Here is a 25,713-nt window from a genome sequence, read left to right as displayed (position 1 = left end):
GAATAAAGTATAAAATTATTCAGTCACCTTGGAAAACAGTTCCTCAAAACGTTAAGCATAGAGTTATCATGTGGCCCAGCAATTCCATGCTAGATATGTACAAAAACTTGTATATGGATGTCCATAGTAGTAATACTCAAATAGCCAAAAAGTAGAAGCAACCCAAATATCTATCATCTGATGAATAGATAAAATGTGGTTTATCTCTACAACAGAATATTATTCAGCCATGAAAAGGAATGATGTACTGATATACTAGCTACACCAGGGATAAACCTTGAAAACATGCTGATTGAAAGAAGCCAGACACAAAGGACCACATTTTGTATGATTCCATTCATGTAAAATGTTTAGAATAGGTAAATCCATAGAGACAGAAAATAGATTCGATTAGTAGCTGAAGAAAAGGAGGACAGAGGAGTGACTGCTAATGGATATTCTTTTGAGGGTATGAATATGTTATAAAATTGGTCGGGACATTTGCACAGCTCTGTGAATACAGTAAAAATCACTGAATTGGGGCAGCTAGTTAGCTCAGTTGGTTAGAGTGTGGTTTTCTTAACAACAAGGTTGCCGGTTCGATCCCCACGTGGGCCACTGTGAGCTGCGCCCTCCACAACTAGATTCAAACAACTACTTAACTTGGAGTTGAGTCCTGGAAAAACACACTTATTAAAAAAAAGACATTTAAAAATCACTGAATTGTATACTTTATTTATTTATTTTAAAGATTCTATTGGGGAAGAGGAACAGGACTTTATTGAGGAACGTTGTGTACTTCTGGGACTTTTCCAAGTCAAGTTGTCCTTTCAATCTTAGTTGTGGAAGGCACAGCTCAGCTCCAGGTCCAGTTGCCATTAGTTGCCGGGGGCGCAGCCCACTATCCCTTGCAGGAATCAAGGAGTCCAACTGGAAACCTTGTGGTTGAGAGCCCGCACTCAAACCCATTGAGCCGCCTGGCCACCTGGGAGCTGAGCAGCAGCTCATTGACTTCATTGACTTCATTCTTGTTGCAGAAGGCGTAGCTCACTGGCCCTTGTGGGAATCAAACCGGCAGCCCTGTTGCCCAGAGCTCACGCTCTAACCAACTGAGCCACCTGTCTGCCCTGAATTGTATACTTTAAAAGGGTGAATTATATGATATGTGAATTATCTCTTAATAAAGCTGTTATTACACACAAGAAAGCACCACAAATTTAATACATGTAACATGGATGCATTTCAACACCATTACGCTGAAAGAAGCCAGGTACAAAAGAATAATACTATATGATTCCATTTATATAAAGTTCTGAAATAGGCAAAACCAATCAGTAGGGATGAAAATCAGATCAATAGTTGCCTCTGGCAGGGGTGGGGAAAGATTGACTGTGAAGGGGGACACAAGGGAACTTGGTGATGGAAATGTCCTATATCTTGATTGGGGTGGTGATTACATGGGTATATACACGTGTCAAAACTCATAGAATTGTACACTGAGAGTGTGCATTACAGTATATGTAAATGTTTACTTCAATAAAGTTAATTTAAAAACAAAAAACAGATTTCTAAGTCAGGCAGTATAGTCAGCAGTGCTTTCCAACCTTTCCACACACATCATGGCATCCATGGGGAATAATATAACATTTGTGCAGCTTTACTGGAGGGCATTTAGGGTCCTTGGCTAGGGACTTCTGCACCTTAGGTTCCCAGCCCAGGCTCAGGTCACCACCGCCCCCAGACCTAGCCAGGGGCATCAGTGCCTACTAGGGACATGCTTGGGAAGCTCAGTGTGGTTGCAAACAGAGTAGACTCTGGGGTCAGTCTGATGGGAGTGGGGGTGAGTTCCTGCTCTGCTGATAACTGCCTGTGGGACCTTGGGCAAGTTACCCAAACTCTCAGTGCTTCCAATTCCTCATCTGTAAAATCAGGATAGTAATAACACTCACCTCAAAGCGTCATTGACATGATTAAATGAGATGAGATAACATGTAAAATCCCTAGAATTTACCTGGCACGGCATTATTAATCAATTACAACTGTCTTCCTAAAAGGGGACCAGAGCTACCAGACCATTTAATGAGAGCATAACATTTCCCTGACTAGTAAAGTTTCCTGTTCTAAAAAAATAGACTATTGTTTAAATTTTTACATCTTGGGAATTCTAAATTGTCATTGTAAAATACAAATGACTCCCCAGCAGTGTCCAGGCTGGCACCAAGTGGCCCAGAACGCTGTAGTGAATTTTCACTGCACCTGTATGTCCCAGCACTTCTGTGTTTGTCTCTGCCATCACACCTGTCCCAGTCTCCTTTTGCTTCTCCATGAGGATCAAGAGAGCCCCCACATTAAGGGGGCACAAATGGATAGGTGTTTGAGTAGGGAATCCCTCCACCTCTTCCCTCCTCCCTTTTCTCCCCCTTCCATCCCCTGGCGCCTGTAATCACCAGGCGGTCTGAAGCTAAGTGGTAGTTTTGCCCACAGTGGGGGGGCTTGGAAACCACACCCCTCCTCCTGGGGCCCTCCTGGCCATTCCCAGCACCCTGTCTCCATTGTTGAGATGGGTCTCAAGGGGGCATGGTGTTTCCCATGGTGTGGGTGCCGAAGACAGCGGGGGACTGAAAGAGGAGCAGGTATGGGGAGACTGAGGGAAAAGGGGGGTTGTCAGGCAGACTGATAAGCTACACTGGGAGAAAGGTAAATTCTTAAACCAGTGAAGGGAAAAGGATAGTCTGTCTCCCTGGTGGATCTATTGCTTCCCCACAGAGCTAGCTAAATAATTTGCAGGACAGCCAAATTTGCAGGAATGCAAAATGAAGAAGTGGGGCCCCTTGTTAAAAAATGATTAAGAAGTTCCATGTCGGTGACAGCAGAGCGTTACATCCAGCATGGGGGTCCTGAGTGTGGGGCCAATGCACAGGTTGAAGGGCAGTGAAGCCAGCCCTCCTCTCCCAAGATACCCTCTCCCTCTTCCTGCTGATGCTATCAACACTCACCCCTCCCAAGACCCCCAGTATCTTCCCTGGCCTCTTTCCTACTCATAGGGTTGGGGATGGGCATGGGGGAGGGAAGGAGGACCCAGACCCACCACTCCCTTTTTCCTCCAATCTCCCTTTTAGGTCTGGCTCCAGCTGCCCCTACAGGTCCAGATCCCAGCCCAGGTATAGCGCCCACCGTGGCTGAGGGAGGGATACCCTCCCTAGGGGCTGGTGCCTACTTTAGCAGGAAAGCCCGACTCTCCTTCCGCCACCAGCTGCATGACATAGCATCGGCCAATGACTCCACCATTTGAAGGGACAACCAGGGGCTGAACTTCCAGGAAGCCTTGGCAACCTTCCTTCCCCACAATTCTCAGTTTCTGGCTTCCCCAAATCGCTCATAACCTTCTCATTAAATATATTCAGAGTCGCCAAGTGTTGTGTGGATGTGCTTGGGTGTTGGGGTAGGGGAGTAGATGGGGCCAAGCACTAGACTGGGTGATGGAGCTGAGGTGGGAAACGCAGCACTGGGTGGGAAAGGGGACACTGGCGTGGTGAATATGTAATGCAGAGCCCAGGTGTGCTAGCCAGAAGTTTGCTGAAATCAAGCTTCAGAGTTGAGTGTGGTGATTGCAGTTTGGAAAGGTCGGTGCCTAGGCAGGACAGCAGATAGGACTAGGGAGCATATTCACTCAATAAATATATAAATGTATCCAGGCATTGGGCACATATTAGTGAACCAAGCAGAAAGAATTCTCTCATCTCACTGACCTTTCTAGTAGAGGAGCCAGACAATAAATAAACAAATAAGCATGATAATATGAGATAAGGCTTAAGTGCTGCTATGAAGAAAATTAAACAGGGTAATGTGAGAGCAAGATGGAGGAGGGGAAGGTGGTGTTTCTTAAATTTCAGGTGGTTAGGCCAGGCCTTTCTGATGAGACATTCGAGCTGAGACCTGAAGGATGTGTCAAAGGTAGGTTTGCTGATTGTAACAAACGTACCACTCTGGTGCAGGATGTTGATAGTGGGAGAGGCTCCATATATGTGGGGGCAAGCGGGTATAAGGGAAATCTCTGTACTTTCCACTCAATTTGGTTGTGAATCTGAAACTGCTCTAAAAAGCTTTTTTTTAAATCAGGGAAGAACAGTCCCAGGCAGAAAAACCAGCAAGTGTTAAGTACAAAACCCCTTAGATTCTAGGAAACAGAAAAAAACAGTGACCAGAGTGTCAAGATTTGAGGGGGAGTGTTTGGTCTTCTAAGCCACGGTAAGTGGGTAAAATATCATTTTAGATGGAATGGTAAGACACTGAAGAATGTTTCCATTAAAGGGAAACGACATGGTCTCATTTACATTGAAAGATCATTTTGGTTGCTGAATGGGAAAAGATTGTAGATCAAGTATGGAAGCAGTAAGGCCATGTAGCAGGGGGTGTTGCCATCCTCCAGGCAAGAGATGATGGTGGCGTGGCTTAAGACGGTGCTGTGGAAATGGGGAGAGTAGATGGCTTCTAGGTATACTTAGGAGTTTTTAGAACTTACTATTAGACTGAATATGGAGTCAAGGCAGAGAGGAATGAAAGATGCCTTGATAGGGTGAACTGGGAGAACAGGTTTTACAGGAAAGTGTATTGGTTATTTTGAGGTACACATGTTTGTGGACAGAGATCCTTCTCTGCTCTTCTTTATTTCTCCCCTACCCCCACTCCTTAGGAAGCTTCGCTGTACCCTCCGAAATCCTCCAGGGCAGGATTATATTCTAGAACCAGGTTTTCAAATATGGCTTATCTAGTTCCCTGATCCAAAGGGTGAGTGGAGAGGGAAGATTGAGGCAAAATTGAGAATGTTAGTTATTGTCAATGAGCACCACTGAGCTCATTTAGGTCCCTGGCTTGAGTGGGGACAGCCTTGGGGGGTCCAGAGTCCACTCTCTGCCTCCCATCCAAGGGGCTAAAGACTTGACTTGTTACACTCCCTTGGGAATGGTGGCTTCCAGAGCTGGCCCACAGCACTCCCAGTGGCTGCCCTCTACCATCTGCCAACAAGGTCCACTTTTCTCCCAAAAGCCAAGGAAGTCACACTGCTGCTCCTAACAAGATGAGGTGATACAGGTGAGTGTGGAGAGAGGGGATCATAAGCCTGGGTCAGAGGAGGCTTTAGGGCTAGTAGCCACCCATGACAGGTAGGAGGCAGGCTAATGGGAGGTGACCTCAGTCACACTCAGAATTCTGAGTTCTACCTCAGGCTTGAACAACGGTGGTAGCCCTCATATCAACCACACTCTGGTGTCACAAGGACCTGAATGTGGTAGAGGAAAGGAAATGGAGAAGGTAGCCTGGAGAAAGAAGTTTGAAAACCACCCTTATAAAGGCTCCTCTCTGACTCTCAGGGCTCAGAGCAGTGGTTTGTCCAAAGAGCAGTAGACCAGACAAGTTCAGGCTTGGAGTCAAAAACAAAAACCCCAGAGCACAAAGACTCTCTTTGACAAACTGTTTATTGAATTTTGCATCAGTATGGGATGTCTCTCATTGTGTCCTAGAATCCCAGGATTCAGGGAGGTGGTAAAGTGGCAATAGTGAATTTGGGGATCTGGTCTCCCAAAAGTACCTGCCGCTCTACCCCTGATTCTGCAATGGCTGCTAGGCGGATTACCCCTCCACTGGAGCCGTCCCGCTCCATGGCCAAAGCGAGAGCTGTGGATAAAAGAAGAAAGTTGTAGGTCAGAGTCAGATGCTAGGATCGCTGGAAGTGATGAAAATTGGCGTGGCTTGGGTATGGGGGTTGAAGCTCACAGGACAAGAAGCCCAAGGTCTCACCATTGGCAGTGAATTGCAGACACTCTTCCTTAGTCATGCCTTCCCGGTAAGTAGCATCAACATAGCCATAGATATAGGAGCTCCCGGAGCCTCCAATGGCAAAGGACTGCCTTACCATCATACCCCCCATGGGCACTGAGTATACCTGCCAGGTGTAGGGAGGAGAAGAGTCATCAGTTGTACCCTCCCCACAATACAGGTATATTCACCCGTCCATTGTGGGATCGATCTGGGAAGAGTTAATAATAAGTGAGGCAGAGACTGGAAAGAAAAAATGGCTGGGGTGTGGTGAGAATCAAAGGCATGGCTCCAGTGCTCTGGGGGGATTGGTGGGGGTGTCTAACCTGTCCTCCTTCTTGGGGGTCCCAGCCTGCAATGATGATTCCTGCCATTAGGTCTTCCCGGTATCGGTAACACATCTCCTTAAAGAGGCTGGCTGCTGTGTGTACCAGTGGAGGCTCATTCAGCTCAATGCTAGAGGGCGAGGGGAGTCATAGGGAAGGCAGTGTCAGGATCTGGGAGTGAGACCATTTAGCTCCTCAGGTCCCAACTTCCTTTAGATATTTGTTTCTCCCCTGCCCACAAGCACCTGTGGAAACCAAGCTGATAGGTAACAGCATCAGCTACTGCCTGGGTATCAGCTGCAGAGCCTGAGCGGCAGCAGAAAATACGATCATGAATAGGGGTCAGCTTGTCAGTCACTCGATTGGCGATGTAGGACCTGCAGAATGACAGAATAGTGAGGAAAGGACCTCTCTTGTCTCCCACCTCCATCCCATTACTATCCATTCCCTTGGGGCTCAGGACTAGGAATTCCACTATTCCCTATCAGTGCTCATCCAAACTGAAGCAGGCTGGAGAACAGACTTTTTGCAAGAATTTCACCTAAGGGTGAGGAGCAACTGGGAAGTAGTACCAGCTGGAACAAACCTTTATCTCCAAGGAGGGGAGAAACCTCCCTCCCACTGGGGAGGGTAAAGATAGGCTGTCAAGCAAGGAAGGAAGAGGAAGATGGGAAGACCTTTCACACGTCTGTCCTGAGCTCACCCAGTGGTTGTTCTGGAGTCGGCGCCCAGAACCACGCCCCCGTCAAATTGCACGGCCATGATAGTGGTCTGGGAAAAAGGAAAGGGGTGAGTGAGTCTGGGCCTGTCCACATTCTCCAGCACACGCAAACCTCAATGATCTTTTTATCCAGTCCCAAGCCTAAGAAAGTCCTGTGCCACTGACCTGTGGTCAAATTTCAGAGGGGCCCCAACACCCAGAAGACCAGAATTCCAATCCTCAAATCCCCAAAGGCCCATCCCAGCCTTAAGCCTGCGACCTTCAGGATTCCAGAATTCCAGGCTGACCTCCCACCACGAAAATACCACGCCGCATCCTCAGGATACTTCTACCCCTGCCTCCAGCACATCAAAGACCACCTCCCGCCCCCACCCCCAAATTCTCCCAGCCCACTCAGGCCTTATCTTTCCATCGCATCAAGCTTTGTGCACATCTCCTGAACCCCGAGTCCTTCCTCACCCCTGTGGAGACTTCCCGGTTTTCCCAGTCGGGATTGATGGCCTCCGGCCCCCAGGCTGGTGCTGGCCCCGCTCTTCCAGCAGCTACTAAGGTGGCCGCCATCTTCCTCCTCCGCTACTGCCGCAAAGCAACTGTCGTAAAGCGCCCTGTCACCCTCTTTAGTCGTGCTCTGAGGCCTTTTGGGGAGAAGCTAGGCGACGGTTGACGGCAGAAGGGGAAAGGAATGTGTAAGGGTTTGGTTTTGTTTGCGACAGTGAGTGCTTGATGGCAGCGTGGCCGGTAGATAGGCACATAAAAATACCCCCCAAATAGTCTGTAAGGACTGTCGTTTCCTGTGGGACTGCGCAGGACTTGCGTATCTGATCGGAGTTGCAGCCTTGGATTTACAGTGACCACACTATGTTTTCATTTCTCTTAGATGTATACCTAAGAGTATATACAGAACTAGGACTGGCATTACTGGGTCATATACTAGTCACTGTTTAACATTTTGAGGAAGTGATAACTGTTTTCCACAACAGTGGCCCTATTTCACATCCCCCCAGCCGTGTATGAGGATTCCAATTCCTGCATATCTTCACGAATTGTGCATTTTATACCTTAGCCATCCTAGTGGTTGTGAATTGGTATCTTGTGGGGTTTTGATTGTTTTTTGCATTTCCCTAATGATTAGTGTTGTTGAGCCTATTATCATATGTTAATTGACCGTTTGTATATCTTCTTTGGAGAAATGTCTTTTGAAGTCCTTTGCCCTTTGCCTATTTTTAAATTGGATTATCTTTTTAATGTTGAATTCTTAAGAATTCTTTTTTATAGTCTGGATATTAGACCTTTATCAGATATATGATTTGCAAATATCTTCTCCCGTTCTATGGCTTGTCTTTTCAATTTCTTCACTGGTGTCGTTTGAAGCACAAAAGTTTTAAATTTTGGTGAAGTCCCATTTGTCTGTTTTTCCTTTGATTGTGCTTGCCCCCCACCTTTTCATTTTTTTTTTTAATATGGCTCCTCCAAAACTATTTTAACAGTTTGGGGTGTGACTCTTCATTCATATGTATGTCACACTATAAATGCTATTTTTACATACATGTATCTATACATGCACCTTTCTCAACATGAAATTACTGTATGGTGTTTTTCTCATTTGAATCTGGGAAATATTTCCAAGTTAATACATATAGATCTATCTCATTATTATTTTTTTTTACTAGTTTCAGGTGTACAAGACAAGGTAATACTTAGACGTTCATCATTTATATCCCTCACACTGTGAACCCCCCTCCCCCCATCCATTATCCCTCCGACCTCGCACCGAGCCATCACATTATATATATAAAATTTTAGTTGGCATTCATTATTGTTTAGCTTCCAGTGTACAGTGCCATGATCAGGCATCTACAGTATCCCTGACGTGGTCTCCCAAATGGGACACGTGTCCATCGGATACCCTACAAAATCTTTACAACATTATTGATTACGTTACCCAAATTAATTTTCAAAAACCCTGAGGCCATCTTGTGGTTACCAACTGTTTCTTAATCCCTTCACCTTCCCCCTTATCCCCACCCCCCCCCCCGCCCATCTAACAACTCTCAGTTTTTCCTCTTTGCTCCCAAAACTGTTTCTGATTAGTTCATTCACTTATTCTTTTCTTTAGATTCCGCATATAAGTGAGATCATATGGTACTTGTCTTTCTCTTTCTGACTTATTTCACTTAACATAATGTTCTCTAGATCCACCCATGTTGTTGCAAATGGTAAGATTTCTTTCTTCTTTATGGCTGCGTAATACTCCATTGTATAAATGTGCCACAGTTTCTTAATCCAGTCATCTACCGATGGGCATTTCGGTTGTTTCCATGTCTTGGATATGATTGTGCTTTTGATGTCCTACAAACTGTTGCCAAATCCAAGGCCACAAAGATTTATATCTATAAAATTCTTCTAGTTTTAAATCTTATATTTTTAGTTCTATGATTTATTTCCTTAATTTTTGTATGTAATGTGAAGTAGGGGCCCAAATTCATTCTTTTGCATGTGGATATCTAGTTGCTTCAGCACCATTTGTTGAAAAGACTATTCTTTCCCTTTTGAATAGCCTTGGAACCCTTGTTGAAAATCAATTGACCATGATGTATTATACTTTTTATATATGGTTTGCTAGTATTTTGTTGAAGATTTTTTGTATTTCCAGTTATACAATATATTGGTCTGTGTTTTTTGTTGTTGTTGTTTATTTTTTATATGTTTGCTATCAGGATAATACTGTCCTCATAGAATGAGTAGGGAAGTAGTCACTGTTTTATTTTTGTAAGAGTTTGTGAAGGATTGGCATTAATTTTTTAAAATGTTTAGTAGAATTTATCAGTGAAAACATTGGGTCCTGGGCTTTTCTTTGTGGGAAGTTTTTTTATTACTAACTCGATCTCTTAGTTATAGGTCTAGTCAGATTTTCTAGTTATTCTTGAGTCAATTTTGGTAGTTTGTCTTTCTAGGTATTTGTCCATTTCTTTCAGGTTATCTAATTTGTTGGCCTACAGTTGTTTATAGTATTCCCTTATAATCCCTTTTATTTCTGTAACATCAGTAATAATGTCCCTCTTTCATTCTTGATCTTAGTAATTTGAGTCTTCTCTCTTTTTTTCTTGGTTAGTCTAGCTAAAAGTTTGTCAATTTTCTTGATCTTTTCAAAGAGCCAACTTCTGATTTAGTTGATTCTTTCTATTGTTTTTCTATTTTCTATTTCATTTATTTCTACTCTGATCTTTATTATTTCCTTCCTTCTACTTTTTTTTTTTTTAAAGATTTTTATTGGGGAAGGGGAACAGGACTTTATTGGGGAACAGTGTATACTTCCAGGACTTTTTTCCAACTCAAGTTGTTGTCCTTTCAGTCTTAGTTGTGGAGGGCGCAGCTCAGCTCCAGGTCCAGTTGCTGTTGCTAGTTGCAGGGGGCGCAGCCCACCATTCCTTGCGGGAGTCACACTGGCAACCTTGTGATTGAGAGGACACACTCCAACCAACTGAGCCATCCGGGCGCTCAGCAGCAGCTCAGCTCAAGGTGCCCCGTTCAATCTTAGTTGCAGAGGGCGCTGTCCACCATCCCTTGCAGAGTTGAGGAAATGAACTGGCAACCTTGTGGTTGAGAGCCCACTGGCCCCTGTGGGAATGGAAACAGCAGCCTTCGGAGTTAGGAGCGTGGAGCTCTAACCGCCTGAGCCAGCCGGCCAGCCTCTCCTTCTTTCTACTTTTCTTTAGGTTTGGTTTCCTTTTCTTTTTCTAGTTTCTAAGGTGGAATGTTCAGGTATTAATTTGAGGTTTTTTTTCTTTTCTTTTTTTAATTTATTTTTTATTTTTTTTCTTCACCCTTTCTTCCGCCTCCCTGCCACACTTTGGTTCAAGCCGTTGTTTCTCACTCTAGTTGTGTAAGACACAGCTCCCTGGCCCATGCTGGTATTATGAGCCTTGCGCTCCCCCTGGCTGAGGTAATCGGTCACCAGTCATCGGTCGGCCGCTCACAGCAGCTCATGTCAACTCACAGGCTCCCGGCCTTTCACGATGGCTGCCAGCTGCTCGCTGCTCACGATGGCTGCCGGCCACTCACGGCGGCACACGGTAACTCATGGTGGCACACAGCAACCAGTGGTAGCTCATGTGGGAACCAGACCTCAGCATTAGGAGCACAGCGCTCCAACCACCTGAGCCACCAAGCTGGCCCCCTCTTTTTTCATTTTTAATATAGGCACTTATAGCTACAAATTTCCCTTTGAGCACTGCTTACTCTGCATCACTACATTTTGGTATGTTTTGTTTTCATTTTCACTAACCTCAACATATTTTCCTAGTTGGAGAATGTTTTGTGACTTTGGGCTTTTTAAATTTATTGAGATTTTTTTTGTGTCCTAACGTGATCTATCCTGGAGAATGTCACATGAGCACTTGAGAATAATGTGTATTTTTTATTTTATTTTATTGGAGAATATTGGAGAACAGTGTGTTTCTCCAGGGCCCATCAGCTCTAAGTCGTTGTCCTTCAATCTAGTTGTGGAGGGCGCAGCTCAGTTCCACGTCCAGTCGCCGTTTTCAAAGGCGCAGCGCATCATCCCATGTGGGAATTGAACCAGCTCACGCTCTGAACAACTGAGCCATCCGGCCTCCTGAGAAGAATGTGTATTTTGCTGTTATTGTGTAGAGTGGTCCTCCTACGAATCTGCCATACTTTTTCTATATACTGCAGCTAGAGCTGGTTTTTTGAGTTGAAACTATGATCCAGATAATTCTCTGCTTCAAATTAATGCTTGAGATAAAATCCCATCTCTGTAACATAGTTTATAAGGCCCTTCATGAACTTGCTCCTGCCCACCTCTCCAGAATCACATCTCTTCTTTTTTTGTTTATTTCTGTTTTGTTTCTTTTGCTTGTAAGATTCCACATATAAGCGAAATCACATTGCATCTGTCTTTCTCTGTCTGACGTACTCCACTCAGCACAATATCCTCCAAGTCCATCCATGCCCCCACAGATGGCAAGAACCCATTCCCTTCCATGCCCAAGCAATATGCAGTTGTATATATGTACCACCTACTCGTTATCCATTCATCCATCAATGGACATCCAGGCTGCAATGAACATATGGATGCACATGTCCACTAGAAGGCATCTCCTCTTTTTAATTTTTTTATTTTAGTAAAATATAAGTAACATAACATACAATTTAGCATTTTAACCATTTTTGGTGTACAATTTAATAGCGTCAAGTACATTTACATTGCTGTGCCATCCCCTTTTCTTTGTGATACTTTTGGCTCTAGCCATCTGAACTATGTTTAGTGCTCGTACATTCATTCGACAAAAAGCTATTGAATATCTACTAGGTACCAAACACTCTTTGAGGCTCTAAAGGTACATCAGGGAGCAAAATAGAAATTTCTAGCCCCATGGAGCGTATATCTATTGGGGAGACAACAAAACAAAACAAATAATTATAATACATAGTGTGTTTGAGTGAATAATATAAGAAGAAAAACAAAGCAAGGATGAAAGATAGGAAATATGTGTGTTGAAATTTTGAAAGAATAGTCAGGAAAGATCTCACTGAGAATACATTTGAATAAAAACCAGAAAGAAAGAAGGAGGAAAGTTATTGGTCTTTGAGGGGAATAAACATTCTAGACAGAAGAATGAGCAAATGCAAAGGTCCTGAGTCAGGATCAAATCTGACATGTTCAATGAATATTGCGGAGATCAATTTGGCTAGTGCAGTCAGATCAGGTAGGACCTTTATGAAGCTTTTCATTATTATCAACTGCAAATGTGATCCAGAAAATTTCTTTCTTAAATTTAATTTTTTTTCCGTTTGAGTTCAACAGGAGGCCATTGGAAGGTTTTGAGCAGGGAATGACATGATATGATCTACATTTGAAAGGATTATTTTGGCTCTATTGAATATGCACTGTAGGGAGGCCAAGTATGGAACAGGGAGACAGGAGGCTACTGCAATAATTCACGTGTTAGATAAAGTTGGCTTGAAAGTGTGGTAGCAGTGAAGATGGTGGTAAATTGTCAGATTCTGACAGTTTGGATGTGGTACGATGAAAGAGAAACAAGGAAGAGTCAGGTTTTTGGCTTAAGGACCTGGAAGAATGGAGTTGTCATTCATTAAGATAGCAAAGACTATGAAGGGAGTACTTTGGAAGGAAAGGGTATTAGAAGCTCAGTTTGGAGCAAGTTATGTTTGCTCTGCCTAGTTGAAATCCAAGTGGAGATGTTGAATGAGGAAGTGTACAGATAGCGTTCTGGAGTCATATGTGAAAGTGTGTTGGAGTTATAATTTGGGAGTTATCTGTGTATGAAAGGGCCAAGGTCTGTCATGTTTACTATAGTGGGAGTGGCCAAGGAGTCATTTAATAAACATACATTACTGAGCTGAGCACCTGTTTGGTGTGAAGCATGGTGCACCGGTTTTAGTCTTGGATAGTTGACAGAAGAGGGTGCCATACATGCAGACAGGGAACACAGGAAGAGGTGCAGTTCTGGGAGGAGGCGGTTGGATTCTAGTTGGACGTGTTGCATTTGCAGTGTCTGTGGAGGTGTCCAGGAAAGAATTGGCTTTATGGGGGCTGGACCTCAGGGGACAGGTCTGGGCGGGAGACTTAGCATGTAGTTGGCAACTGAAGCCATAGGAGTGGTTGAGATAGCCACGGGTGAGCCTGAGTCTCCCCTGCCGGGAATGGGGATGACACATCTTCATACATCCTTTTTTTTTTTTTCTATTTCCCTTAAACGCCTGCTGGCATCACGCAAAACTCCCTAAATCGTCGGCTGCCAAAGAATACCTTTTATTCTCCACAGCTCCTCCCTTTTTCCAGAGACTGCGAATAGAGGTAGGGCCTAAAAAACCCACGCCGCCAGGGGCGGGCTTTGAAGACAGTGGCGTCACCAAAGAGGAGGGACAGCGGGTGCCCCGCCCCCCGCCGGAAGCTGGAGCCGAGGGCTCCACCCTGAACCCTGAGCTCTGCTGACCCTACCCCAGTGTGTTCGGTTCCTAACGGGTCCTAGAGGCTGCTGGCCTCAGGCCAGCTGGAGCAGGCCGCGCTCGGCCAGCAATCCCTGAGTCCGGTTGTAGACATCCTCCAGGGTGCCCGCGGCCCTGGCCAGCGCGGCCCGCGCCTCCGCCTCTCTGGTTCCCGGACACGCCAGCTCGAGCAAGCGGCCGCGACCGGGGAAGGCGAGGAATGCGAGGTGGGCGGCCTGACGGACCAGCCAGGGGTGGTGCGGGCCCAGGGCTGTGTTGTAGGCGTCGCTGCACTGCTCGCCGGCGTCCGGGCCTGCCCGCGACCCGGTCGCCACCCTGTGGAGGCAGAGCTGGGACCAGCGTAGCGCACGGTGCAGCAAGAGCATCGTTCGTGAACCTGAGGGCCTGGCGGAGTCTTGAGGGGCGATCCCGGGCCGCTCCAGCAGTCCCGCCCGCCGCTCCCACGCCACCATGCCCACCAGCGACGTGTAATGCGCGGCATCTGGGCCGTGCACCTGAGCCTCGAGGTGTTGCACTTTGGTGAAGGCCTCGCTTGTGGCGAAAGCGAAGATGGAGCCAAAGGGAGTTAGGAACCTGTTTGTTTGGTGGTGGGAGAGTGGGATGGTTCGAGAGATAGCTGGGGAGGCACACGAAGCGGGGGCTAGATTAGGGGAGGGAGACCACTCACTTAATCAGCTCCCTCCATCCCGCCAGGTACTGCGACAACTCCACATCCCCTTCGGGGTTCAGACTGGCGTGGAACGGCTTCATCATGCGGCTCAACATCCCCTGGGGACCCAGACACTGAGGCTCTTCCCGCTCCGGGGCCTCCAGGGTTCCCGACTGTTGCTGGATCTGGAGAGGGTAGATAGGAGGGGAAGGGGGCGGGAGCAGAACCCCTGGTCCTCTTTCGCCAAGCAGCCCAGTCGGGCTCTGAAGAAATTATTCCTAAGGTCTAGCTGGTGTCCTTCCTGCTGTACTCTCAGCTTCTGGCGGGAGAGGGGATACAGGAAGGAGGACCCACCCTTCACCAGATCCTCGGCCTGGCGCCACTTCCCCCTGTTTAGGGTCCCACCTGGAGCTCCCAGTCCCCGCCCTGCCCCGAGTATACCTGTAAGGGCAGCAATCCCTTGGGAATGCAGGACTGTGCCTCGGATCCGCAGCCTGAGAGCGCGCCTGGGGAGAGGCAAGGCGAGCGGTGAGGGCTAGAAGAGGGGCCTTAGGTCCCAAGGACCTGGATTCCTGGGTTCCTCCCAGAGCAGGTGAGGCCACTCACGTAGGCTCCAAGCACAGAGATAAAAAAGCAACAACGCGAAGATGGCAAGAAGAATTGCATGGCGGAACCAGCGCCGCGGGACCTGTGAAGGCAGCGCGACCCCCATGGCTGCTGCTGGGACCACCGTCCCCTCACCGAACCCTAGCCAGTCCTTGTCCCTCAGCCTCTGGGAGGGGAAAGAAGCTTGCAGTGCCCTGAGGTGCAAGGGTTGATAATTAACCTACTAAGTCCCCTTCCCCTGTGCTCTTTGCCCCAGAGGGCAGCATCCCAGGTGTGAGAAACCCGAGTAAGAGGATTTGGGAGGTTGGGTAGCAGTGACACGTCCCTGCATTTTCCTTCCCTGTAGGGCCAGGTCGTGATAAGAGGCAGCCTAGAGATTGGGAAGAGCCAAGGGGTCAGAACCAGCTTGCCCACTGAGCAATGGATGTGGGCCCTAAATTATCTCTGGGCTTGAGTTCCCTCCACTGTAAATTGAAGATAATAATAGGTACTTTGCAAGGATTAAATGATAATGTATGTGCAAACACTGTGAATGGAAAAGCTTACCACAATTGCTCCATAAATCTTACCTATTAAGTTCAAGCATGGGGCACCTGGGATCCAGGGAACACCCACATCTAAATTCTCTAGCCTATCCCCAGGGGAGCTTGTCTTGCTCTGGATACATGATCTCTTGATTATGTACTGTAGGCTTTATCCTTTTACGTTTTTGTGGTTTAATTTTTTAAACTCTAGGTCGGTTCCTCAATTATTTATAAAACCAACCTTTATTAGGCTTCAAGAAGACAAAGTTGTCTTCACAGAGCTCAACGTCCATTGGAGAATTTATTTATCATTTGTTTCCCCCACTGGAATGTGAGTTCTGATGAAGACAGGGGCCCTGTTTCCTGGTTGCTACTCTATTTACAGCACTTAGAATATTGCCTGGACCAAAATACATTATTGCTAAATAAATATGTGTTGAATAAACAAAGGAATGTGTATGAAGGGCAGGCAAATCAGGGGTGGTTCTCCCCAAGACAAATTTGAGCCATTTTTTTGTTTGGTTGGTTGGTTTGGGTTTTTGCAAATTAAGAGTCCACCCAGTGATCACTGGGGAAAGGATATGGCATGCAATGAAAGAAACAGCATCTCCTGTTGTTAGTTCCTTGTCCATAAACTTAATAGAATTGTTGCTGTCTATATTTTCTTTTTTCCAAGGGGAGGGGGGGAGAAGGAGTATCCCAGATTCTCAAGGAGTCAGGGCCCCAATTGCTAAGAAGACACTTCCTAGCTCCCACAGTTCATGAATTCTTGCTCCATCTCTCACTCTGATGCTCCCTCACAGCCTGGCAGTCCCTGAGTTTATTCCTGACCAATCCTGTCCAGTGGGATTCCAGAGCCATCACTTCTATCCCTAGCTCTGGGCTTCCCATTTCCCAGTGTTGGAATATTTCTCAGGCTTGCTGACGGTGACCTTAGGCAAGTCGCTTGTCCCAGTTCCCTCATCTGCAGAATAGGAAGGGTAATTCTCACCTAAAACTGTTGTGAGGATTTAAATAAAACACGCCTGCAAAATGCTGGCCACAATTTGTGGCCTATAGTAAACATTCAGTAGGTGATGGAGATTTCAACTTGTTGGCTCCCTCTACCCCTCCTCCCCTGGCACTGGAAGCCTCTGTCTCCCAGAGAAGAGAATACAGTCTGCAGGGTTCCGGGAGCGGATGAATATTTGGTGTCACTTAATCCGGGTGGCCCTTCCGTAATCGGAGCCCTCCTAGGGGAAGAAGTGGTATAAGCCTCTTTAAGGGGCCGGGGCTCACAGAGACTGCGGGATGGAGCGGGGTGCGGGAGCCAAGCTGCTGCTGTTGTGGGCTACGTGCTTCGGACACGCACAAGCAGATGAGTCGAGTGGCCACACGTCAGTCATCGAGGTGACTAACGGAGGCCCGTGGGGCGACTGGGCCTGGCCCGAGATGTGTCCCGACGGATTCTTCGCCAGCGGGTTCTCGCTCAAGGTGAGGGCTCAGACCTAGGTCTGAAAGGGGACGGAGATGCTCAAGACCCCAGAACGGAGGACGGTAGTCTTCTAACTCGTCCTTACCCCTCCTATCCTCGCTGCCCAGGTGGAGCCCCCCCAAGGCATTCCTGGAGACGACACGGCAGTGAACGGGATCCGGCTGCACTGCGCGCGGGGGCGTGCGGAACGCAACACTCGCGTGGTGGAATCTCAGTACGGAAGGTGAGGGGCAGGGGCCAAGGACCCCTTAGGGTCGGGGTCTGCCGCTTACCTTCTGTTACACACACCCACTCAGCTAGCAGGTCCCTCCAGAGCTGTGGGGCAGTTTAGACCTGGGGAGTATGGTAGGCGGGAGACCTCCCCCTCCGCTCCTCGGTGGATGTCAGGTGACTACACCCAAACCACCCGGGTCTTGTAGCATCTGGCTGGAAAGTCCCAAGAGCTAGGTCAGGCTGGAGGTGTGTAGGGGGCGCCCGCGGAGCCAACGCGTCTCCCCTTCCCTCGTAGGTGGGGCGCGTGGAGCGAGCCGCTGTGGTGTCCCGATGGAGGCTTCCTCGTGGCTTTCTCGCTTCGTGTGGAGGCACCCGTGACCCTTGGGGATAACACGGCTGCGAACAATGTGCGCTTCCGCTGCTCTGACGGCACAGAGCTAGAGGGGCCTGGCCTGGCTTGGGGAGAGTTTGGAGAATGGAGTGAGCCGTGTTCTAAAGGCATGTGCGGTTTGCAGATCAAGATCCAGCAGCCTAGAGGTCTCCCCGATGACACCGCAGTTAATGACGTGCGTTTTTTCTGCTGCAGCAGTTGACCCTTCGCTGTCCTCTCCCCGGCCCCACCTCAGGCTTGTTCCACCCCCAGCTATTAAAGCTTCTCCGTCTTGGCTTTGGTCTCACTTATTTAAGGAGTAGAAAACTGCATTTCCTTGCCTTCCTCCTAACCTAGCATTGGGCCAAGCTGAAATTCAGGTTTGGTCTCAGGAGTCCATGGCACGTCTCCCACTGAAAATTACCGACTCATAGTCCAGAAAAACTCTTAAATACAATTTTGCGTACAAGTTAAGGAAGTCCCTGGCTTCCTGAGGGCGTCTGCAGACACACCATCCCCACTCTGAACCACCTCAGATTAAGAAACTTCTGCCGAATTAGGTGACAGGTTATAAAACCTTCAGGCTTCATTATCTAGAGTTTAATTGGCTAACGTGTCTTTTCCATAATCTCCTCCCCCATCTCCACGCGCACCCTCACACACTCTACAAAACTCAAAACAGTGGCTTTTCTATATGCTGTTTCCCATTTAGGATTTGTCCTTGCTGGGATGGTTATAGTTCATCCACCAGATTTCAGCTCCAATTGCACTTTCTCGGACTTATTTTAAAAAGTCCCTCCATCAGTCAGTATCTATCCCATTATGTACATGTGTTTTTTTAAAAGTGCGTATCACCAATTGAAGTAATCTATTGTATTGCCTCTTAAAAACTGCCCATCTTCCACTCCTGGAATGTTAAATTCTTTGAGAGCATAGAATTTGCCTGTCTGTTAACGACTGTATTTCATTTCCAGCGCACACTAACAGCTCAATAACTATTTGTTAAGAAAGTAACAAGCGGGGTGCAGGGGCCCCAAACAGAAGAGCCCCAAACCCCGGTGTATCTGGAGGTCTTCAGACGCTTCGCTTCGTCGCATAGGCCACAATCTGAGACGCTCATGAGAGCTCAAAACAGTTTATTCCAGGGTCGGGAGGGCCAGGTGGCTGGCTGTCCAGGAGCCGGCAGGGCGGTCAGTGGAGCCTCAGTGAGGGGCGCCCTGCGGAAAAGAGAACGTGAGGGCGCAGCCAGGGAGCTAGTAGGTTCCCTCCACAGCTCCTCCCCACGCCATCCCACCTGCTTCTTCCTGCAATCACCACAGAAGACACCAATGGACGCGTTCACCACCTGCACCCCACACAGCAGGACCTCCAAGCACGAGGCGGCCACCAGCAGTGAGAAGAGCGTCACATTCCAAGAGACCACATTAGGCGGCTCCTCGCACAAACTCCACTGGGTTCGGTTGAGCAAGTAAGAGCCTCTGTGGGTGGGTAAGGATCACATGAGAGACGGTAGTCACGGGGAGAGCCCCACTTTGGGGTCCCTTTCCCTCACACGGGCCGATGGGATTTGAAAAGGGCTAATTTGGGCCACGTGGAGAAAGATCTCTCGAAGGCAAGTCCTGCCCAGGTTTCCGAGTCCACGTGGGAAAGGTAGGTGAGGAGAGGCACAGAATGGGGTAGGGAGGGCGCAAATACAGGCTAAGCCTTACGAGGTCTCTTTGAAGTGGTAGTCCCACTTGTCGTCCTTTAAGCATTTGGGTCCAATTCGGAGCCCAGCTCCTGATACCGAGAGGCAATACAGGGCACCAAGCAACCCAAACGCCGAGGAGAAGATCGAGCTCAGCATCTGCATGCAGGGGAGAAGGAGAGCGAGTAGGGCCACCCTTTCCCAAGCGTGGGTTAGCCGCGCCTAGCTCCGCCCCTCTGTTACCATGCTCTTCTCTAGTCGTGTTAAAATGCATTTCCCATCAAACCCTGCGGCTTGGAGTTAGGCTAACCCTATGGGCCGGTGGCTGCAGAGGTTCCTGGGGGTTGTAGTCCCCGCTGGTCAGGCCCACTGAGGCCGAGATTGGGGGAGAGGGGGTGGAGTGGGGTGGGATGGCTCCTGGGACTCTGTAGAGGAGCTCATGTAGTTAGGAATTCTGTAGTGGAGGCCGCGGCTTTACGTTGGCTCTTCGAAGATCTGTTCAAAGGATGATCCTGAATTCCGCCTTCATTTGGATCTTACCCTGCAGCGATTTCCACAGCAGCCTGCACCGCAACAGCCCTTGCCCCCTGCCCGAACAGCTGAAATTCCCGGGCACAGTATCTGTGGAACAAGAGACAGTGCGATAGCGCGAGTACACCCCAGATCTGTAAGACGTACTTGCATCAGTGCTTACTTCCTCCTGGAACCGGACTGTGACTGACGACCTCAGCCCTTTGCACTGCAGGAAGACCTTATCTGTATTTTTCCTGGAGCACTGTCAGTCTCTATCTTCATTTATCATTATTTATATAACCAACTTATTGCTGTTCAAATTGTAGTCTCCAGGAGGGTAGGGCCCAGTATCATTATATTCCCCATAACTCGTGGCACACGGTAGGTGCCCAATTGAACGTGGGTCAGGAGGCCTGGATTTAATGTCAACCCTGTGCTCACTTCACACTTCATGAATTGATTTATCTCTCTGGGCCTCAGTTTTGTCCTCTGTAAAATGGGTCTGCAAGACCTACCTCACAGGGCTGTTCTCACGGTTTAATGAAATGACAGGTTGGCTTGATGTCGAGACTGGCTCAAAGTAAATGCTCAGTAACTATAAATTCCCTCAGGAAGGAATAGTGGTGTTGGATTTTGTGGAGGGTGGAGGAGAATGTTAGTGGAGGCACTGATGGGGAGTGAAAGAATCTCCAGGATACAGCCCTGGACCTGTTTGTCTTTCTCCCTGTGGCCTTCCTCGCAGAGCCCATCCCCTCCCAGGACATCAGCATTCCCACTGCCTCCTACGTCATGCCTCCAAATTAAAATCTAACTGCCCAAAGTACATGTTCATTCGAATGTCTTGATTTTAGCTCAAATTCAGCTAGCTTCATACTGACCTCACAATTTATTCCTCAAATTCATTTTCCTTTGACTTGTCTCCATCAGTGGAGATAGTCTCCAGGTCACCAGGCTGCAAGACTTGAATCCTCCACACCCAGCCAGACCTCAAGTCCTCTTAACTTTTTCTTCAATGGTTGTTGAATCTGTCAGTCTTTTCTTCTTTCCTAATCACCTCCCGCGAGGATGTTCTCAGCCTCCCTACTGGATTCCCATATCTCTTGCCCCATGCCACCCCACATTCCATCCTACATACCACCGCTCAGATTAAACTTAATTTTCAACTGGTCTTTGTCTGCTCACATCCTTTAGGGTCTCCTCAAAGAGTAGCCCATCAAGACTCAACTCTCGAAAGACATTGGAGGCTCCTCACTTTAGCTCCAGCCTTATCTTCGTTGCACCAGGCAAGGTTCTCTGCCTATCTCCCATGTCTGGAATTCCACAGCTGTCTTGATCTTTGCCTCTTTGTGTACCCTGTCTGGCCTCCACTACACAAAGCAATGTTTTGTTCTTTTCCAGGGGAGGGGCTCAGTGTTTTAGTTCTGTTACATCACCCACAGCAACCTCACAGAAACAGCTGCAGAGTTGAATGGACTTTTCATCAGATACTCTCCCCTCTTCCACGTGTCATGACAAGTCTAGGGCCAGTTCCGACCCTCTAGCTTAGCCTCTCTGGTTAGATCACTTACTGGGAAGCTCCTGGATCAAAAGATACTTAGAATTGCCTTTTGGATTTCCCAATTTTGAATGACCTACATAGTTGAGGTTTTTAAAACTTTTTTTAGTCAAAGTGTTTGTTTCCTTTTGTTATCTGAGTCTCTTTTTCTTGCTCTCTATCCATCTTAACGAAAAGAGAAGGCTAATGGTAAATGCAGGAGGAAACACTGAGTTTATAGCTCAAATCTGCTTACTTTTCTCCATCTCCATGGCCACCGGCTTAGTCCAAGCCACTACCATCTCTCCTGGACAACTGCGTGACCTTAATCTGCTCTTTCTGTATCCACTGCTGATTTCTTACAGTTCGTTCTCCACATAGCAGCCAGAGCAATCTTTGTAAATACATTAGGGTATGGAGTGACTAGAACTCTTCATACTTTGCTGATGGGAATGAAATTAGTATAAAAGCTTCAGAAAGCTCTTTGGTAATATGTAGGAGCACTGAATATATGCACACCTTAAGAATTAGCAGCTTTACTCCTAGGTATACTTCCAACAGAAATACAAACACAATCACCTAAACACATTTATAGGAATGTTTATGACAGCGTTATTTGTGATAAACCCAAGTTAGGAACTATCCAAATGTCCATCAACAGTAGAATGTTTAAATAAATTGTGGTATATGCACACAATGGAATGCATAAAAAATACTAAACTACAACTATATAATATGGACGAACCTCACAAACATAATGTTAAGCTCAAAAAGCCAGACTCAAAAGTGCAAATACTGTATGATTCCATTTATATAAAGTGCTTATCCATGGGGTAGAAGTCAGGATAGTGGGGACCCTTGTCTGTGTGTGTGGGGGTAGTGCCTGTTGGGAGGTACATCTGGGATTCTGGTAATGACCTGTATCTTAATCTGGGTGTTGAGTATGTGGGTGTGTTCACTTTGTAAAAATTCACTGAGCTGTATACTAAGGATCTGGACATTTGTCTGTATGACTTAAATAAAAGTTCAAAAAAAATGTTTTAAGAAGTTAAAAAAAAAGGGTAACAAGTCCTTCAATCGTTTTGTTGCACTTACAGTAAGTATAGATTCCCCACTGTGGCTTTCAAGGGTGTACATGCTCTGGCCTCTGCCCGCCCCAGGTCTTGTCTCATTAAACCTCAGCTGCACTGGCTGCCTAGACAATTCTCAGCTGTGTCAGCCTGCTCTGCTTGCTGTCTGCAATGCTACTGTTTCTTTCTTTTCTTTCTTTTCTTTCTTTCTTTCTTTCTTTCTTTCTTTCTTTCTTTCTTTCTTTCTTTCTTTCTTTCTTTCCTTTCCTTTCCTTTCCTTTCCTTTCCTTTCCTTTCCTTTCCTTTCCTTTCCTTTCCTTTCCTTTCCTTTCCTTTCCTTTCCTTTCCTTTCCCCTTCCTTCCTTCCTTCCTTCCTTCCTTCCTTCCTTCCTTCCTTCCTTCCTTCCTTCCTTCCTTCCTTCCTTCCTTCTTTCTTTCCTTCGTCTTTGGGGTCTCAGTTCAGACATCACCATTGAGTCCTTCTTTGAAAACACTGTAAGAAGTGACCCCTAACCTTGCCCTAGGAGCTCTCTATGACAGCACCCTGCTTTGTTTTCTTGATGATACCTACTCCTATCTGAATTCATCTTGCTTGTGTATTTACTTTGTTTGTTCACTATTAATTGAGTGCCTCTTAAGTGCAAGGCACTGGTCTTGGCACCTGGCACACAGTAGCCAGGGTAATGTAATGTACCTAACGCAGTGGGGCTTAAATTCTTCCTTTCTTGATACGGTGTGTCTTCCAGTGGGAACACCAGCTTCAGGGAGAGCAGGGACTATGCCTGTGTCCCTGTGGCACAGCACAGACTACGTGAATACGTTTGAGAAGACCTCAAGAGTGGTTCAGGGTAGGGATGTGGGTAGAAGGCAGCTGGGAATGAGCATATTGGGAGGGTATCCTCTGGGATCTCTTCTGAAGCATGATTGTGGGGAGGAGAAGGTGGTTTAGGCTGGAGGAGGGTGAGATGTGACACTGGGTGAGTGTGTAGCCCTGCAAAGAATGTGACACCTTAGAGAGCGTTGAGATCAGAGGGATGGAATAGAGTCCAACAGCCATTAATTCATGTAGGAGGGGGAATAAAAGAAAAGACCCCAGAGGGTAAGCATAGATTGTTGGATAAAGGAGAAGAAGTGGGACCTATGAAAGAGATGAAGGAGAGACCTCTCCCGGAGAATTTTGTTAGTCAGCTATCCTGAGAAGTGTGGGACTGTGCTGGGTAGATCTTTGGTCTTCATCCCATGAAGACTTAAACTACCTTAAACCAAAAGTTCCCCTAAATGTGGAGGGAGTTGAAATCTCTGTCTCCCCTTTCTCCACTTTTCCTGACAGACTCTAGTCTCCAGGAAGAATGTGGGGGCACCTTCTCCACCATACTGACTAGGTTCTGAATTTATCCTTAGCCCCGAGCCCAGAGGGGGCATCCAGAAATGTGGGCTGAGAGTGAAGAGACATGGAAGCCAGAGAGGGTGACACCAAGCTGAGAAGTAGAATGGCTGATCAGTGACGTTGCTCCCTGTCTCCAGACGTTGTCACTGCACCCCTCCCTCTCTATGCCCATTATTAACTTGCCCTGATAAACTCCCACACAACCTTCTGCTCCTTCTGCCTCAACCCTTGTATTGAGGTGTTCCCAGCATCTGCTCAGCAGTGGGGAAGGGGAGGGGCAGGTAGGACATAGTCCCTTTCCCAGAAGAGAAGCTGCTTAGAGAAGTGAGGCTCCCTTTCTTTTTGTTCCCCTCAGACATTCAGGATGCTGGGGCTCCTCCAGGACCTTTACAAAGTGCTCAGTGTTTGGGAGCAGATTGAGAAGGCTCCAGGTCCCCACTATGCCGCTGCCATCCCTCCCCAGGGAGCCGTCCTTTTCCCTCTCTCCCTCTCCCTCTCGTTTGGAATTCCCTAGAGTAGCACCCAGCCCTCTGGCCTGTGCTCCCTCCCCAGCCTTCTCACCATCAGACCCCCGCCAATGAAGCCAGCCAGGAGCATGACTTGCAAGCTGAGTTGGTCGAAGTTGGTCCAGGTCGTCTTCCCATTAGGCACCAGCAGGAGGGCGTTGGCCACGATGCAGACCAGGGAGAGAGAGATGAGGGAAAGCCCTACGAAGCGGGCACACTTTCCTGTGCACATGGTGAAGCGGTTGGGAAGAGCCGGCAGTGAGTGAGTGAGCCCGAGGCTACCCAGTCGAAAGGAAAACAAGCCTGGAGCAAGGAGCAAAGGTCAGGGAAGAGGTGTGGCAGAAACTGCACTGGCAAAATCAGATAATAAGGGAGAGAGGCCGGAGACACGCAAAGAGGAGGTGGAGGTGGAGGGGCTGCTTCCTGTGAGGTGAGGGGAAGGGGAGGATGTGGTGCAAGAGGTGGGGGAGCTGAACACAGGGGAAGAGCACTCAGTGTGCTTTTCCTCTTTTTGTGCACACACCTCTCCACAGCCCCTCCATTTGCTACTTACCTGCTCTGTGACTTAGTCAAAACCCTTAACGTCTTTAAGTCTCAGTTGCCTCATCTGTATCAAGGGTATAGTGATGCCACCGGGCTTATGAGCTGGTTGTGAGGATTAAATGGGACAATGTGAAAAGGACTTTGTAAACTAGGAGGCACTAAGCAGATATCTGGTCAGCTCATCCTTTCTATTAGTCCCACAGGGAGGGCTCCTTCTGGAAAGAAATTAAGAAGATGGTAGTGGCCATTCGTTGTTCTTTCATTTCTTCTCCATATTTGTTTCCCAAACCCTCTTCCTGTTGCAGTCACCACCTGTATCTCAGGGTGGGCCCTCATTAAAGCTTTCCCTCCTTCAGCCTCAGTGCTTGACTCAGTGATGGCCACAGGATCCAAGCCGATCCCTTGAGAGTCAATTTCTGGGTTTTGTTGTTGGCAATCTGAGGTCAAAGAAGTTTTGTTTTTGTTGGGGACCTGAAGTTGCTGGTGGCATATTGCCTGCTGGAGAGTGAAGTCAATCCAGAGGAAAGAACACTCAAAGGATGGAGAGACACTAAGTCTTGCTGACATTTATTTGAATGTGCAGATCAGCTCTGCCTGAAGCCTGATCATCACTTGGAAAGTTTTGGTTACGTGAATCAGTTTGACTTGTTCCTGTCAACTACAATGTCAAGAGTGTTTTTTGATACAAAGATAAATTCATCACACTCTTGCTGTGGACAGGACCTTGCTCTAGAGACTGCGGGCATTTAAAGTTGTGCATGAGACCCAGGTATGGGACTCAGGAGCAAAAAAGAGTGAAGGCCC

General features: G+C 47.4%; 5 protein-coding genes across 7 annotated transcripts; 2 read left to right on the top strand and 3 right to left on the bottom strand.

Annotated features, from left to right (window-relative positions):
* Nucleotides 1-2,539: 2,539 nt before the first annotated feature.
* Nucleotides 2,540-3,271, top strand: LOC308488183 (uncharacterized protein C17orf114; the record flags this gene model as incomplete). Its single annotated transcript, XM_081027633.1, has 2 exons — nt 2,540-2,612; nt 3,099-3,271. The coding sequence occupies 2 exons, from the start codon at nt 2,540-2,542 to the stop codon at nt 3,269-3,271; spliced, it is 246 nt and encodes an 81-aa protein (XP_080883759.1).
* Nucleotides 3,272-5,435: 2,164 nt separating this feature from the next.
* PSMB6 (proteasome 20S subunit beta 6) lies at nt 5,436-7,427 on the bottom strand. 2 transcript variants are annotated; one of them, XM_081028712.1, is made up of 6 exons: nt 7,300-7,427; nt 6,823-6,890; nt 6,365-6,496; nt 6,120-6,249; nt 5,776-5,920; nt 5,436-5,652 (listed from the first exon to the last, which is right to left on the bottom strand). In XM_081028712.1, exons 1-6 carry the CDS (start codon nt 7,399-7,401, stop codon nt 5,510-5,512), a joined length of 720 nt encoding a protein of 239 aa, XP_080884838.1. In that variant the 5' UTR covers nt 7,402-7,427; the 3' UTR covers nt 5,436-5,509. The 2 variants fall into 2 exon arrangements, with proteins under 2 accessions (XP_080884838.1, XP_080884839.1); XM_081028713.1 differs by having other exon boundaries at nt 5,460-5,672.
* Nucleotides 7,428-11,945: 4,518 nt separating this feature from the next.
* On the bottom strand, nt 11,946-15,250 carry GLTPD2 (glycolipid transfer protein domain containing 2). Of its 2 annotated transcripts, XM_081027623.1 has the most exons (5): nt 15,089-15,250; nt 14,924-14,988; nt 14,501-14,667; nt 13,826-14,406; nt 11,984-13,379 (listed from the first exon to the last, which is right to left on the bottom strand). In XM_081027623.1, exons 1-4 carry the CDS (start codon nt 15,192-15,194, stop codon nt 13,869-13,871), a joined length of 876 nt encoding a protein of 291 aa, XP_080883749.1. In that variant the 5' UTR covers nt 15,195-15,250; the 3' UTR covers nt 11,984-13,379; nt 13,826-13,868. The 2 variants fall into 2 exon arrangements, with proteins under 2 accessions (XP_080883748.1, XP_080883749.1); XM_081027622.1 differs by having other exon boundaries at nt 11,946-14,406.
* Nucleotides 15,251-15,554: 304 nt separating this feature from the next.
* On the top strand, nt 15,555-17,966 carry VMO1 (vitelline membrane outer layer 1 homolog). The gene is made up of 3 exons (XM_081027632.1): nt 15,555-17,085; nt 17,194-17,309; nt 17,595-17,966. Exons 1-3 carry the CDS (start codon nt 16,903-16,905, stop codon nt 17,890-17,892), a joined length of 597 nt encoding a protein of 198 aa, XP_080883758.1. The 5' UTR covers nt 15,555-16,902; the 3' UTR covers nt 17,893-17,966.
* Nucleotides 17,967-18,611: 645 nt separating this feature from the next.
* On the bottom strand, nt 18,612-24,721 carry TM4SF5 (transmembrane 4 L six family member 5). Its single transcript, XM_081028182.1, has 5 exons — nt 24,422-24,721; nt 19,897-19,977; nt 19,379-19,515; nt 18,964-19,147; nt 18,612-18,886 (listed from the first exon to the last, which is right to left on the bottom strand). Exons 1-5 carry the CDS (start codon nt 24,596-24,598, stop codon nt 18,872-18,874), a joined length of 594 nt encoding a protein of 197 aa, XP_080884308.1. The 5' UTR covers nt 24,599-24,721; the 3' UTR covers nt 18,612-18,871.
* Between the last annotated feature and the right edge of the window lie 992 nt (nt 24,722-25,713).

This window comes from Rhinolophus hipposideros (assembly GCF_964194185.1).
Source record: "Rhinolophus hipposideros genome assembly, chromosome: 20".
Taxonomy (NCBI): Eukaryota; Metazoa; Chordata; class Mammalia; order Chiroptera; family Rhinolophidae; genus Rhinolophus; species Rhinolophus hipposideros.
This window is presented reverse-complemented; position numbering and strand designations above follow the sequence as displayed.